The 14,164-nt window shown below is 33.2% G+C and overlaps 2 protein-coding genes across 2 annotated transcripts; both read right to left on the bottom strand.

Moving 5' to 3' along the window:
* Positions 1–422: 422 nt before the first annotated feature.
* On the bottom strand, positions 423–2,297 carry LOC111375791 (putative pentatricopeptide repeat-containing protein At1g03510). The gene has a single exon (XM_022998683.1). It carries the CDS (start codon positions 2,156–2,158, stop codon positions 881–883), a length of 1,278 nt encoding a protein of 425 aa, XP_022854451.1. The 5' UTR covers positions 2,159–2,297; the 3' UTR covers positions 423–880.
* Positions 2,298–4,253: 1,956 nt separating this feature from the next.
* On the bottom strand, positions 4,254–4,700 carry LOC111375800 (probable E3 ubiquitin ligase SUD1). The gene is made up of 2 exons (XM_022998694.1): positions 4,569–4,700; positions 4,254–4,484 (listed from the first exon to the last, which is right to left on the bottom strand). The coding sequence occupies exons 1-2, from the start codon at positions 4,698–4,700 to the stop codon at positions 4,254–4,256; spliced, it is 363 nt and encodes a 120-aa protein (XP_022854462.1).
* Positions 4,701–14,164: the final 9,464 nt, after the last annotated feature.

Below are 14,164 nucleotides of genomic sequence, written 5' to 3'. Positions count from 1 at the left end.
AGATATAATTTTTCTTAACAAGTAAATTTTAATTAATTGTTCTATTTAAGCATTATTACTAGAAAATTTTTGTAAATAATATTTCTTGTATACAAACAAGTCGTTTTCAGTTGCTTCATGCTGATAGTTTGTTCTAAACTCAAAATGAAAATATGAGAAACTATAATAGGACATCCTGAAAATTTTCATTTCAATTTAGAATAATTAGCATCTTGTTCTATTATGGCCTTCATTGACTGATTACAAAAATTTATAGATTCAGAGTCTATTTGAGTTCCTTTTTTAGCTAAGAATGTATTTTAGAATAATAAATTGATAGTGAATGTGTAAAGGTAAGGAAAAGTTTTAAATTTACGTGTAATATTATTTCATTAGAAAATTTGCGATTGAAAAGAAGAGAAAAAAATATATTTTGCAAATAATGAAAATCAAACAAGTGCTCAATTTTTATTAATGTTTTCAAAATTTTGCAAGTAGTAGGCGCTTCTAGGCCCCTTCCCAGCTACTGGATTCTGCCATAAATTACAGTGGAGCCATTTCATGAGGAGGGAGGCTAAGCACAGTTCTTTGAATTAAATGTAGAAAGCAATCGATTCATTTTTAAAAACCTAAACCGGATAGGATATATGGATGGATCTCTCTCTCTGTTCAAGGAAAGCATGCTTTTAATCAGTTACAACAATATGGCAGACGAAACATTGCCCATTGCTCTTTCTTCGCAGCTACCTGAATCATTGATATTTCGTTCTCAGGTAAAATGCAGACGACCTGCTTGCACGATTGTAATATTTATAATTCCCTCAGAGTTCAACTGCCATGTGCTAGTCTTTTCTATTCAATCTCATGTTTCTTCACTGAATCACTTAATTCATCAACTTTGTTAGATAACCCAGCTACTACCAGGTACCGCCTTCACCCCTCTCTCCTTCATTTCTCTTGTAACCTTTTCAGCTTCCTCATATTTCTCCTTGCTAGCATAAATTCGTGCCAGCAGTACATAATTAGCTGGATTCTCTGGTTCTATTTCAAATAAAGCCCTACCAGCTACTTCTGCTAGTTCCACTTCCCCATAAGTTCGACAAGCTCCAAGAAGCGCTCCCCAGGCTTTTGCAGTTGCTTTTATTTTCGTCCCTTTTAAAACTTCGTATGCTTCGTATAGTCTCCCAGCTCTACTCAAAACATCCACTAGACAAGCATAGTGATCCCCATTTGGTTCTATGCCATAATAACTATGCATTCGAGAAAAGTGCATACGTGATTCGTTAGCCAATCCCGAATGACTACATGCCTTCAGTACTCCAAGAAAAGTGATCTCATCGGGCTTTACGTTTGACATTGCCATTTGTTCAAATATCTCGAGTGCCTTATTGGCCATCCCATGCAGTGCGTAGGCAGATATGAGGCTGCTCCAGGCAACCACGTCTTTTTCGCCGATGCTCTCAAACACAAGATGTGCTTTATCAAGACACCCACATCGCCCATAGGCTTCCACTAGGCCACTCCTAAAATGCGGCTGTGCATCAACATCATTCCTTATTGAATAGCCATGGATCTCTTTAATCAAATCCAATGCTGCAATCCCCACACAAGCACGTAATAAAGCAAGCAGTGTAATTAAGTTCGGCTTCAAACTCATCTCCCACATTTTTCTATAGAAAGCCAGCGCGTCAAACAACTTCCCCTCTATTTCCAACCAACCCATGATAATCGTATTAAAAGTCGACGCATTAGGCAATTCATCCATCGCCTCGAACAACTGCAAGGCATTCTGCATATTCTTAGAATGCGTGTACAGCGAAATCATGGAGTTCCACACAACAACGTTTCTTACACACATTTCATCAAACAGTTGGCGAGCAGAGGAAATGGAGACGCATTTTCCATACATGTCGACAAGACCGCAGGCAACAAATGGATTTGTAATGAAAGAGGATTTCAGAGTAAGGGAGTGGATGGACGCGCCAAGAAGCGGGCAGTGGAGGAATGCACAGGACTTGAGGGCGAGAGGGAAAATGAAAGGGTCTAAGGAATGAGATAAAGAAGAGTGGATTTCTTGAAAGAGGACAAGAGCTTGGTGATGGCGGCCTTGATTGACGTGGTGGGTCAGGCGTTTTGTATAAGAAAGCAAGCGGAGAAAGTTCGAAGAGTAGGAGCCCATGCCGGCCTTGGTTTTACGTTACAGTAGTAGAAAGTTGTTTGAAGCAGTAACATTAGTTTTTCATTTCCTAATATTTCATTTTATTCTTAAGCTTTCCAATTTGAATCCAAAATACTATTGAACAAGGATTATTTCTGTGATCCCTAAGATAAGTAGGAAGCAGCCCTTCTCAGTTTATATTTATAAATTAAATTGTAAGCACAAAATATGTCCCCATTTGACCCCCATTTTGTAGAAATAAAAATGGGTGGAATATTATTTTTTTGATAAATAAGTAGTCGAAAAAGAAGGAAATTTTTTTGATTTACGTGTAATATTATTTCATGGAAGATTGTGTAGAAAAAAATAGGAGAGAGAAAAATTGAATGCAATGTAATGGAAAATAATGGAGGCCAAACGGGGGGCTATATGTGAGATATTACTTGATTTATTAAAATTCTTATTTATTCAAACATCAAAATGTGAGTTAACTAAATTTGTGACGCCATCCACTCGACCCTCTTGACTAATTGACTTGAACTAAGAGCTTATTTATCCCATTATTGGAGAAAATATAAAGTTTTGAATAGTATTTTTTGAAGAATGTGTGATTGAAATTTAAAGAAACTTTATTGGTTTGTGTGTGAATATTTTATTGTGTGAATGTGTGGTAGAGAATGTCACTATAATAAACAATTTAATTTATTAAAGGGTGACAAACAAGGACCAAATTTTCACTTAGCGTCTGTTTGAGTCCCTTTTTAAGTTAAATAATGCATTTGAAATAATAGATTGATAGAAAATATGTAGTTAAAAAATAAATAAAAGTTTTTAATTTGCGTGTAATTTTTTTATTTAAGAATATGTGGTTGGAAAAAGTGAGAAAAAATGTATTTTAAAAATAATGGAGTCAAATAAGGGCTTAACAATCAAGTAATTATACTTTAATTTGATTTCATCGTAATTATACTTTGATTTTATTTCAATTAAACTAATTACGCTTTATTTAGTACCTATGTTCAATTTCGTCAATATAGTTTGATGAATGGACAATTAATAAATGATATACGTTTCTCATAATCATTAGTTGCTAAAGTTAATAAGTTTAACTTCATTAATACAAATAACGATCATCGTTTTCTAGTTGTCATTTCTTTGTTTCCCTCCGTCCAAATGACATAATTGACGTAGCCATCCATCTAAAATCAAATTAAAATATGAATTTGTCTTCTCTTTGCGGAAGGAGTCCAAATGAGTTGTGGGAACCTGGGAGCCAACAAGGGCACATCCTGCGATTTACCTCCCTGAGCAGCTGAGGGGCCGGAGGTTCAGGGACAAGGATCTAGTCGGACGCAAGCCCGGACACCTTGTAAAAAAAAAAAATATATGAATTTGTCTAGTTGTACATAATGGGGTGTACCGAATGGTGTACAACCCACTCACATGGGTATGGAATCCATGTGAAAGAAAGGATATTTTATTCGAATGGGTTCCTCGTCCATGTGAGTGGCGTGTACACCTCGATGTACCACTAGTACAACCGTTAAAATATTGTTGTTTTAACAAAAAAGTGACAAAAATTTAAAAAATAATGGCTGAAATTTAAAAAAAAATGATGGATTCAAAAAGTGACACAAATTTAAAAAAAGTTACAGAATTCAAAAAAAGTGATACAAACTCAAAAAAAATGTGACAAACACTCAAAAAGTAAAATTAAACATAAGATATAACTTTATTTTAGAAACACAATATCCTGTAAGTTCAAAGTGACAAAAGTTCAAAGAAGTGACGAAATTAAACAAACGAAAGATAACATTTATAATAGTTCAACAAATAATATACAGCACTATAATGCATGAGAATTGGCAAAATGTAGTCTTATTCGGGCTCACTGCAAAATACCCATCTTTTTACTCTAAGCTGATGCGTGTTAACATAATCTGCAATTATCTTGGTTATATTTAAAATAAATAAGCTATCTACAATTCATATCTCACTAATTTCTACTACATAAAGAATCTCTAAATAGTTATATCCACAAAACTCAAAGGCCATAACACCTAAGAACATGGTATCATAATGTTTCATTCAATAACTCACATAGTACAGAAGTAGTTTAGGCGTCCAAGCGAACAAGATGTCTCTGCATCATCCCCACATATGCAACTTCCCGATTTTGCTTAATCGTGCAAATATCACTTACGTTTGAACTTTGAGCCTCTAGAACAAAGCAAAAATCAATTTGCTTCTCGTCTAAGTTCTCCCTATAATTGTGAAGTCGACGACCAATCAAATACCTATCATCATGTATAGAGTTGTGGAGGTTGGCAAACCAACATGGAACCACCTGGCTTTGATGAACAACAGACTAAAGCTAAGGTATCCCAACTAGGCAAATTGATATACAGCTGAGTTCACCGCTATCGGGTACCCAAATAACATAAAACACGCCTCTAACACAAGGAACACACAATAAAGTCAGCAGGTTCAAAATGATTGGGAAAACAATCTTGCACAGCACCAAAAGACCTTGTAGTCTAGAGAAGCCATAATCCCTCGCCATTTCGAATTTTTATATGCCAACTTTCATCCACCAGTGGCATCATGTGATCCAACAAAACTTGATTTTCTCTTCATCCCATTCGATTCACTTTCTTCAGTCACGATTCGAGTCTATAATCAGTGGTGTCACGTGAGTGGAGCCTTTAATGAGTGAATGAATTGCCTTCTTCTTTGGATGGGTGACGCTGCTACTGCTTCTTCTCTTGGGTGAATCGTGAGTTTTATGACGGTTAGGGATTTCTCTTTGTAATCAATTGGTTTTGGAAATTTTGGGACGATTTTAGGACGTATTAATTACAGTTATTAAAGGTTTTTATTTGTTTTAAGTATGTTTATCTAATTTGTTCATTTTTTGCAGTAGTGGGCCTAAGTTCCCCTTAAACTAATAAAAAACCCCACTTATTGGTGAAGCCCAGCACCATAAAATTGAACGAGTCCCACCAAAATGCTATCTTCCATTACTTCAAAATTCTAGACTAATCTGAGCAATTACAATTCGATATAACGTTATTATCATTGTTCGAATATCCTCAATATCCCTAATTACGGCGTTAGTTTGTGGATGTATGTGAAAGGGATTTGGGGCTCCACCACCGCTTCACATGTGGGCAGAAATTACCATGCAATAGTAAGTTCTAATTTTTATTTTATTTTTTTAATTTTCCTTTTCAACTTTTGAATTAGTGGAAGTCTCTTGTAGACTTTTATGAACTTTCATTTTAAAATTTTTATAAACTTTTGTGGAATTCAAAAGGCTTTTGAAAACTTTCATTTGAAATAAAATTCACGTACATCTAGCACAATGGTGTGAAATTTTTGTATATGAGGTGTTGGTACCCACAATTTTCCATCCTTTCCCTTCTTCCCATAAAATAATAAAAATTTGAAAAAAAAATATAAATTGAAGACCTTAATTAAATAAATAATAAAAATTATACATAAATATAATTCAATATTATTAGTATAGTATACTTTTAAAAATAAATAAAAATCAATATATTTAAATTTAATTATAAATTTTTCGTATAAAATTTTATATTTTAGAGTACTTTCTGCTTAAAAGTTAGTACTTCAAAATTTTTTATAAAAGTCTCTAAAAGTCATTAAAATTTGAATACTCAAAGACTTATAGAGACTTCTAAAAAGTTTTAATTGAATACATCATAACTTTTAAAAACTTTTTAAAAGTCAATGAAAATTTCAATTGAATACACCGTGACTTTTAGAGACTTCTTAAAAGTCTATAAAAGTTTCAATTGCATACATCGTGACTTTTGGAGAGTCTCAAAAAGTCTTAATTGAATACCCTTAAACTTTTTAAATCTCAAAAAGTCATTAAAAGTCTCAATTAAATACAATCCCCTAAGTGATTTGGTGTTTCTTTTTCAATACTTACTGGTTATTAAGCTTTCCAAATGTAGTTGTATCATTTGATATGATAACCATGCGTTCTGTAGTAACAACAAATAATTGCATTTCTAGATCATAGGTAAAAAATTGGTAAATTGGCAGTGAATTAGTGCCAGTGTAATATGTCCGACAATGTTTGTATCTCATCTTAATTTGGGTATCAGAACAATGTAATGAAATATAGACTAATCCATACAAAAATCAAGTGAAAAATGTGAGGAAAGGCTATTGGACTATGAACTTAATTTGATATGATATTCGTTCCTTTCTGTCTGTGCTGTGCTCTATGAGTTTTGGTGGACATATTTTTTTGTCAAAGTGACTGAGTGTGGATAAACCAGATTTCGGATGTCACTGCAAACCAGTTAGTTAGGCATCTTGTAGTTTTTGATACCTGCTCCGTTCAGAATTTCTTTTTGGCATTGCAATTGAACTAACTTCGTATCCCCAATTTTGTAGTGGTGTGTAAGTGGAATAGGATTGTGATTTTTGCTTTGGCCCAGTTGCATTGCTTTAGAAGATATACGACTATGCCAATGTAAGCTTTGTACCACAAATTGAATATTTATTACTGCTGATACAACAACTTTCATAATGAACATATGGTTTATCTTTTTCAATTTTCAGAAATCATGGCATTAAATATTATGTAGTTAGTCAAATAATCTTTGAAATTTATTAATCTTTTGGTGATTTTTGACTCAATTGAACGTCTTTGGAAGTAAGTTTGCTTACTTCTTGCAAAGTATATGAATGTGTCATTTTGATCTCATTGCGGCCATCTTTCTAAAATAGGGTTATGTTAAATCCATTTCGATCAGAATCTTTTGGATTTTGGCATTCTTTGTTATATTTAGTAATTCAGTTGGCAATTCATAATCAGTAACAACATAAGCATCTCTTCTTCAAGAAAGCAATGATGAAATTTTGAATGAAATCTATGCTATTATCAAGGACTCTTCCATTTATAGAGAAGAAATCTATACCACTTAAGTTAACAAACTCAGTGCTGCTGGAGATCTTCTAACTACTGCTGGGCTAATGCATTCGTTATGTAAGAAGCACATATTCTTTGACCCTTGCACATATGAGCGCCTTCTGGATGTTGCAGGTGAAAAAAATGATATTGACCTGGTCTTCCAAATTTTCAAGGACTTTTTGGTGTTTTGGGACTCAATAAGTTTAACTTCATATCTTATCCTTGCTAGAATGTTTGTGAAGCTCAATGATCCTATCATATTACTGAAATTTATCGGAGAAATCTCAGAAATGGTGTTCCGTTGAAATGAAATAGTTCTGAACAGATTTATCTTTGCCTTTGATAAATGCAGACATGTTGACAAAGCACTTTCGCATTTGATCATATGAAAAGTTAGGAATGTAAACAAGACTTGGATACATATAATACCATTTTGGGAATTTTGGGTTGGCTTGGAAAAGTAGATGAAATGCTACATGATTTTGCTGCTATGGAAAAGATTAATCTTGTTCCAAATATTGTAACATACAACACCTTATGAACCAGCTTGTAGAAGGTAGTTAGATTTGATTTGTGCTTAATATATTTCAAAGAAATGAGTGAGAGAGGAGTTCAACTGGATTTGCGAACTTACAAACTTTGATTGAGAGCTTAGGCAAGTTAGTAAAAGTTGAGGAAGCATTGAAAATATTTGAAGAGATGAAATGGAAGAGGATCCATCCATCAATTCACATCTACCGAGCTCTAATTTTCAGTTTAAAAAGGACAGGGAGGACCTTGTTGACTTTGGAATTGTCCAAAGAGATGAACGAATGCCTTTCAGATGTTGTTAGTCTATATGTTGTCTGTAAGGTTTTCTTGATAAAAAATTATGTACTTGGATCATGATTCAACTAATAGTGATTTAATACATCAATTAATTGATTAATAATTTAATCGTAACTCTAGAAATTAAATAATTCACCAATTAGTTCAAATGTGATGTCATCATTGCTTAGCATAAAGTTAAGCAATGGTGCACAATAGATCATACAAACTAACCTTTCGCCTAGATAGTGCAATTTGAAGAACTTACCAGTATGATTCTAAGGGGGAAAAATGACAACTTTATATCCCGTGTGCCATATATATAATACATGACACCATGAGTTAGTATTATACTTTGCCAACTTGTCTTAATTACCATCACTATCCTTCAAAGAACAAACTTATGATTGTCCATAGCCCACGACAAATCTAATCCCTTGCCAATAATACCATGTATGAATATAAATTTGAGACTTGAAACAGCATGCGTCAAGTCGCATGAATTAAACTGTTGCACAATTGTTTACAACATTTGTCTATATCAGAGAATAGAAAGTCTTTGGAAAAATTTTGTAATAATTAATTGCATTGACTTGGCGTGAAGCCCAAGCTGGGTCTTTGCTGTCTATATCATCGAATACGAATTATAATTTTTAAGTTTCATAAATTCGTGATAGATTAAAATTTTTAAATATTATATTAGAATACAAAAAATATTTTGATTTCAAGTCTCGTTGTTTTTAACTTATGAAACTTTATACATCAGTTATTTGATAAAAAATGAGTTGAACGTGCAATTGAGTCGCGTTGAATTTAAATTTTTAGATAAATTTTTCTTTCCAAAAAATATGGATTTAATATACTTGAACGTGTTATTCACTGGTAGACCAAAGGCACATAAGGTCATTGTTTGCCCAATTATATACATTAATGACATATAATCATTTGCAAGTGAGTGGGAATCTTCATAGAAAAGAAAATTATTCAAACTGATATTGATATTTGGTTTCGCATATATTAATCCATGAATTACTTACACATTGTTACTTAGATTATGTTAAGTAATAGTGAGATAACACTTGAATTAATTGATGAATAAATTAATTGTAAGTCTAGAAATAAAATAATCAACAAATTAGTTCAAATATCATGTAATCATCGCTTTGCATAAGTTAAGCAATGGTGCTGAGTAGATCATACAGCCTAACTTTTAGCCTAGACAGTATTCTTTGAAAAACTTACCGGCATGATTTTAAGAGTGAAAATATGTTAACTTTATATCCCATGTGCCATGTTCATAATACGTGCCACCATAAGTTAGTATTACACTTTGCCGACTCTTAATTATCATCCCCATCATCCTAAGAACAAACTTATGTTTTTCCATAGCCCATCTATGGCAAATTTAATCCCTCACCGACACCACCATGTGTGAATATAGAGATGAGACTTGGAAAGACATGCATCAAGGGGCATGCTTTGTGAGAGAGTTGTGTCGTGCCGATCCAATTAGCTTTCACACGGTCCATGAGTAGAAGGAAATTGAATTCTTGTCTAGCTACACCCAAGAATCTAATATATATTAGTTTCGACGTAGTTGAAATTAAAATAGTATTTCTCGTATATATCTTATTGAAGCACATAATTTGTTGTGTGATTGTTCACTGCATGTCTATATCATAGAACAGAAAGCCTTTGGAAGAATTTTATATAACTTAATTGCATTGACTTGGTCAGAAGCCAAGTCACACTTGCGTAACAGCTGGATATTCATCGTCTATATCATTAAATACAAATTATAATTTAATAAGTTTCATAAATTCTTATAGATTAAAATTTTAGTCAAATAGTACATTTTGAACACAATTATTTTGATTTCAAGCCTCATCGTTCTTAATTTAAAATTTTTTTATACATAAGACATTTGATAAAAAAATGAGTTGAACGAGCAATTGAAGAGTCACATTGAGTTTAATTTTTTAGGTAAAAAAGAAATATGAATTTAATACTTGAACATGTTATTCACTAGTAGACCGTAGACATGTAAGGTCACGTTTGTCCAATTATATACGTCAAAGACCGATTATCATTTGCAAGTGAGAGGGAATCTTCGTAGTAAAGAAAATTATTAAAAATGATATTGATGTTTTTGTCTACACCTTTATGGAAATGAAATGCATTGATTTGACTGCTCTTGCATAAGAACATTTCATAAAATCATAATATAGTTAGCCACATTATTTAGGAGTACACCATCAAAAAGTCATTATAATAGTATACAAACTAGTTTAGGACTTGCTTGATGTAATTTTTAAGAGAATAGAGTTTGTTAAAAAGTGTTTTTTTTTAAAAGGATGTCCGGTTGAAAAGTTAAGGGGAAAAAATTATGGATTCACTTGCATAATTACTTTATTGGAAGAATGAGTGATTGAATATGAATTTATAAAAATTAAATTTTAACTAATATGTACCGTGCATGGGCTCAATATAGTATCAGAACATTCTTAAGAAAAATGAAACCAAAATATATTTGTATATTAATAGAGGTTTTGTCTATTTATAGATTAGCCTTGCCTAATCTATCTGAACATCCAAATTGCAAAGAAAAACATTATTAATATGCACTCTCTTTTGCTCCATATATTCTTCTTGCTTTCACTGTTGTCAAACGCCACTGCTACCCCCTTCCATATACTAGCTGACTGCCCAAGCAGATGTGGAAACGTAGAAATTCCATACCCGTTTGGCATTGGGCCAAATTGATCTATGGATTGGAACTTTGAAATCATCGCCTTAATTCTTCCAACCCTCCAAAACCTTACCTTGAGATTGAGTTTCGCACTTATGAGGTCGAGCCCATCCATATCACTTATCAATTTGAGGTCGTGAATATCTCAGGAACCCAAATTTATGTTAAGAACTCGACGCTACAACTGGTAATGGCCTGCTATGGCATGGAACAATATCCTAACAAGACCGATATACATATGGATTTCTCATATTCTCCTTACACCTTTTGAGACTCAAATCAGATCATGGTCGTTGGTTGTGATGACTTGGCTACGGTAGAATCAAATAAAAGTTACACCAACAACAGTGTTGCTTTTATGTCACATTGTACCCCAAGCAACATTGAAACCTATTATGGTAGTATTAGTACTAGGTCATGTGCGGACATTTATGGCTATTTCCGTGCCCTCATATCCAAATGCGATTATCTGAAAGTTGAATTAATGGATGCGCATAGTATTTGGTTGGAAAACAAATTTACCGGTGCAGCCTAGCGTTTATTGGAATGATGGACGGTCTTGATTTCACTTACCGTTTATCTAATCTCAATGCTCTAGAAACATTCCAGAACAGTAAAGTGTTCGTGGATAAGCGATTAGTGTTAGATTGGAGAATTATTGACAGTAATTGCACCACACAGAAATCCCTTGATTCTTCTGTTGGAATAATTAATTATTCCATATATGGGCTTTACATTGGATTGCAAATTTTACGGTTTAGATGTATGGCTCATAATGATATTTGTGTTTGGACCAAATTTATTAAGTGATCAATTGGGCCTTTTACACCTTACGGGTTGTAATTAATTTTATGTGGTAGTTTAAAGTATGTGGGCTGGAAATAAACCCTAATTAGAATTCTAGTCGTAATGGGACGCCTCAAATTATTTCCTATATATAAAGGCTAGGTCCCCTCTTCTCTCCATATGTTTTATTGGCTTGCCCCATTGATAGCTGATATTTTGTGAGGAGCAAGGAGGGGAAGATTTGGGCTGCTATTACAACTACTATTCATATCAACAATGGCTTCCGCAGGTATGAATTCATTTTTATTAATTCATTGGATTGTGATTATCGATTCTTAACATGATTAAAACTAAATATCAACAATTGGTATCAGAGCAGCATGTTAAGATCGAAATCCTTCATGAATTTTTTTTCTTATCTCACTTTGAAAAACGTCTTCTGTGCATACATTAAAATTATATGTGCCATTGAATTAATTCGTATTTCCTTCACATGGTGGAGTAATCCGCTGAAACAATAAAGGTAGGAACAATAAATGCTTTCCCTCTCTCCTCCTTTTATATATATACAATGGATGGACAATGAATGCTTTCCCATATTCAATGGTTTCTAAAACTCTCAGCTGTTTCTGTGCATTTTTCTAGGCCTTGATTGCGATTTTGGGTTTTGTCATGAATGATGATGTAGACCTGCTTCTGTTGATTCTACCACTTTTTAGAAGCTCTTAAAGCCTTAAATTTTTGTTTAATGTGTGAAAAATTCAAATCTGGTTTCACTGTAATTTACCATCCTCGTGGTTTGGGAAAATCTGAAATTTAAACAACTAGGGACTTTTCTTTTGGCACAATTGTCGAATATGGGTTGGGGTCTCAAATGCTACGCCACTTTGAGGTTTGAAGCTTTATTATGATTATTTTGCAAGTAAACCATAAAAATAACAATGAATGTTAAATCCAAAAAAAAAAAAAAAATCAGTTTCTGTCGTTTTGGGAGAGATGTAGACGGGGGCTCCTATTGTAAATTGCTAAGTTCCTAGCCCCTGTTTGCAATTACAGATTGTGGGTTAAGTTTGTAATTAATAAGAGAAGGGCCTGCTTGTAATTTAAGAAACTGGAGGACCTAGTTTTTATTTCAAACATAGGGTCAGAGTGCAAATTTCAAAAGGTGATTAAATTTTGAATTTTGAAATTGTATTTAAAAGTCCTTACTCCAATATTTCAATTTTGACCAATTCAAAATTTTATTTAAACTTGACCCGATTAAACTTATATATTGAATAAATAATAAAATTAATTGACGGCCTTTGTATTATTTCATTAAAATGTTTATGCAATTAGATGTTGCCATTATTTGTTTGCTTAAATTTCATTTTTTATGTATACTAAAATTTTGAAATTTTGTTGCAAATTTCGTTTCTCAATCACATATGAATTTATACCTTTCATCAATTGACAATTATAATTTGTTACACAATTACTGTTTTGTGATTGAATTTTTCATGAGCATTGAGACGATTCTTGCTTACCCACTATGAGAGAAATATTTTGAGGTTATATGTGATATTTTTGGAAATGACATAAGGCAGTTAACGAGCTTATTTGGTTTAAAAATTTCCTTCTGCTCAAAGATGTTGGAATTTCGAAAATCAATGTAATTTTGTTAACTAACTACATAATGTATTTTAAGTGTACCTTATAGCATGTTGTATTGTCGACCCAAAGGTGACCTTATGATGATGCATCTAGGCTCTTACCGTAATAAAAATTTATATGTTTCGATTTAAATTACGGATTATCTAATTAATAGCCCATATTAATTAGTTGAACATTTCATCATCCATTTGATTGCATGCATTAAGTTTGGATGATATTAAGAGTAATATTTTATGTTTCCACAGTTTATAATGCATCATCTCTTTCGAATCAATTGTCTGCTATTGAAACTTTGACTAGCAATAACTATGTGAGATGGAAACGAGACGTAGAAATAGCACTTGGTCTTTTGGGCTTGGATTTTGCAATGGAGAAAAAGCTTGAAAAACCCACAGATAAGAGTATTGTTGAATATGTAGCCGAGCATGAAAAGTGGGAAAGGGCTAACAAACTCTGTTTGAAAATCATTAAGCGATCAATATCTGATTCTATTCTAGGTGCCATCCCTGATAATGAAAATGCCAAAAGTTTTATGGATGACATACGAGAAAAATTTGTTGAGTCTGATAAAGCCGAAACTGGGGATCTGATGGATAAATTGATGAGCATGAGATATGATGGCACAAATGGTGTTAGGGAGCATGTCATGAAAATGATAAATATATCATCTAAGCTAAAGGCTCTTGACATTTCCATTGTGGAGCCTTTCCTAGTCTATCATGTTTTGAATAGCCTTCCTAGTAAGTTTAATCAGCTTAAGGTTGCTTACAATGCTCAGCGGGATAAGTGGAATTTGAATAACCTCATAGTAGTGTGCCCAAGAAGAGTATAGGATGCGCCGTGAAACTGTTGAAACTGTGCAATTAGCTTTTCAGCCATCACAGAATAAGGGGCCTTCTCATAATCATAAACCTAAGTTTCGTAAGGGTAATAAGTCCCATCGAAGTCAGCAGAATAAAAATTTTAGTGGTCCCAAAGGAGTTATAAAGAAAAATAATCAGTGCAAGTTCTGTAAAAAGAAGGGTCACTGGCAGAAAGATCGTTTTAAGTTCAAGACTTGGTTGGAAAAGAAGAAGAGTTC

The sequence above is a fragment of the Olea europaea genome, unplaced genomic scaffold (assembly GCF_002742605.1).
Source record: "Olea europaea var. sylvestris unplaced genomic scaffold, O_europaea_v1 scaffold1415, whole genome shotgun sequence".
NCBI lineage: Eukaryota > Viridiplantae > Streptophyta > Magnoliopsida > Lamiales > Oleaceae > Olea > Olea europaea.
Note: the sequence above shows the minus strand (reverse complement) of the source record. Positions and strands in the feature narration are given on the sequence as shown.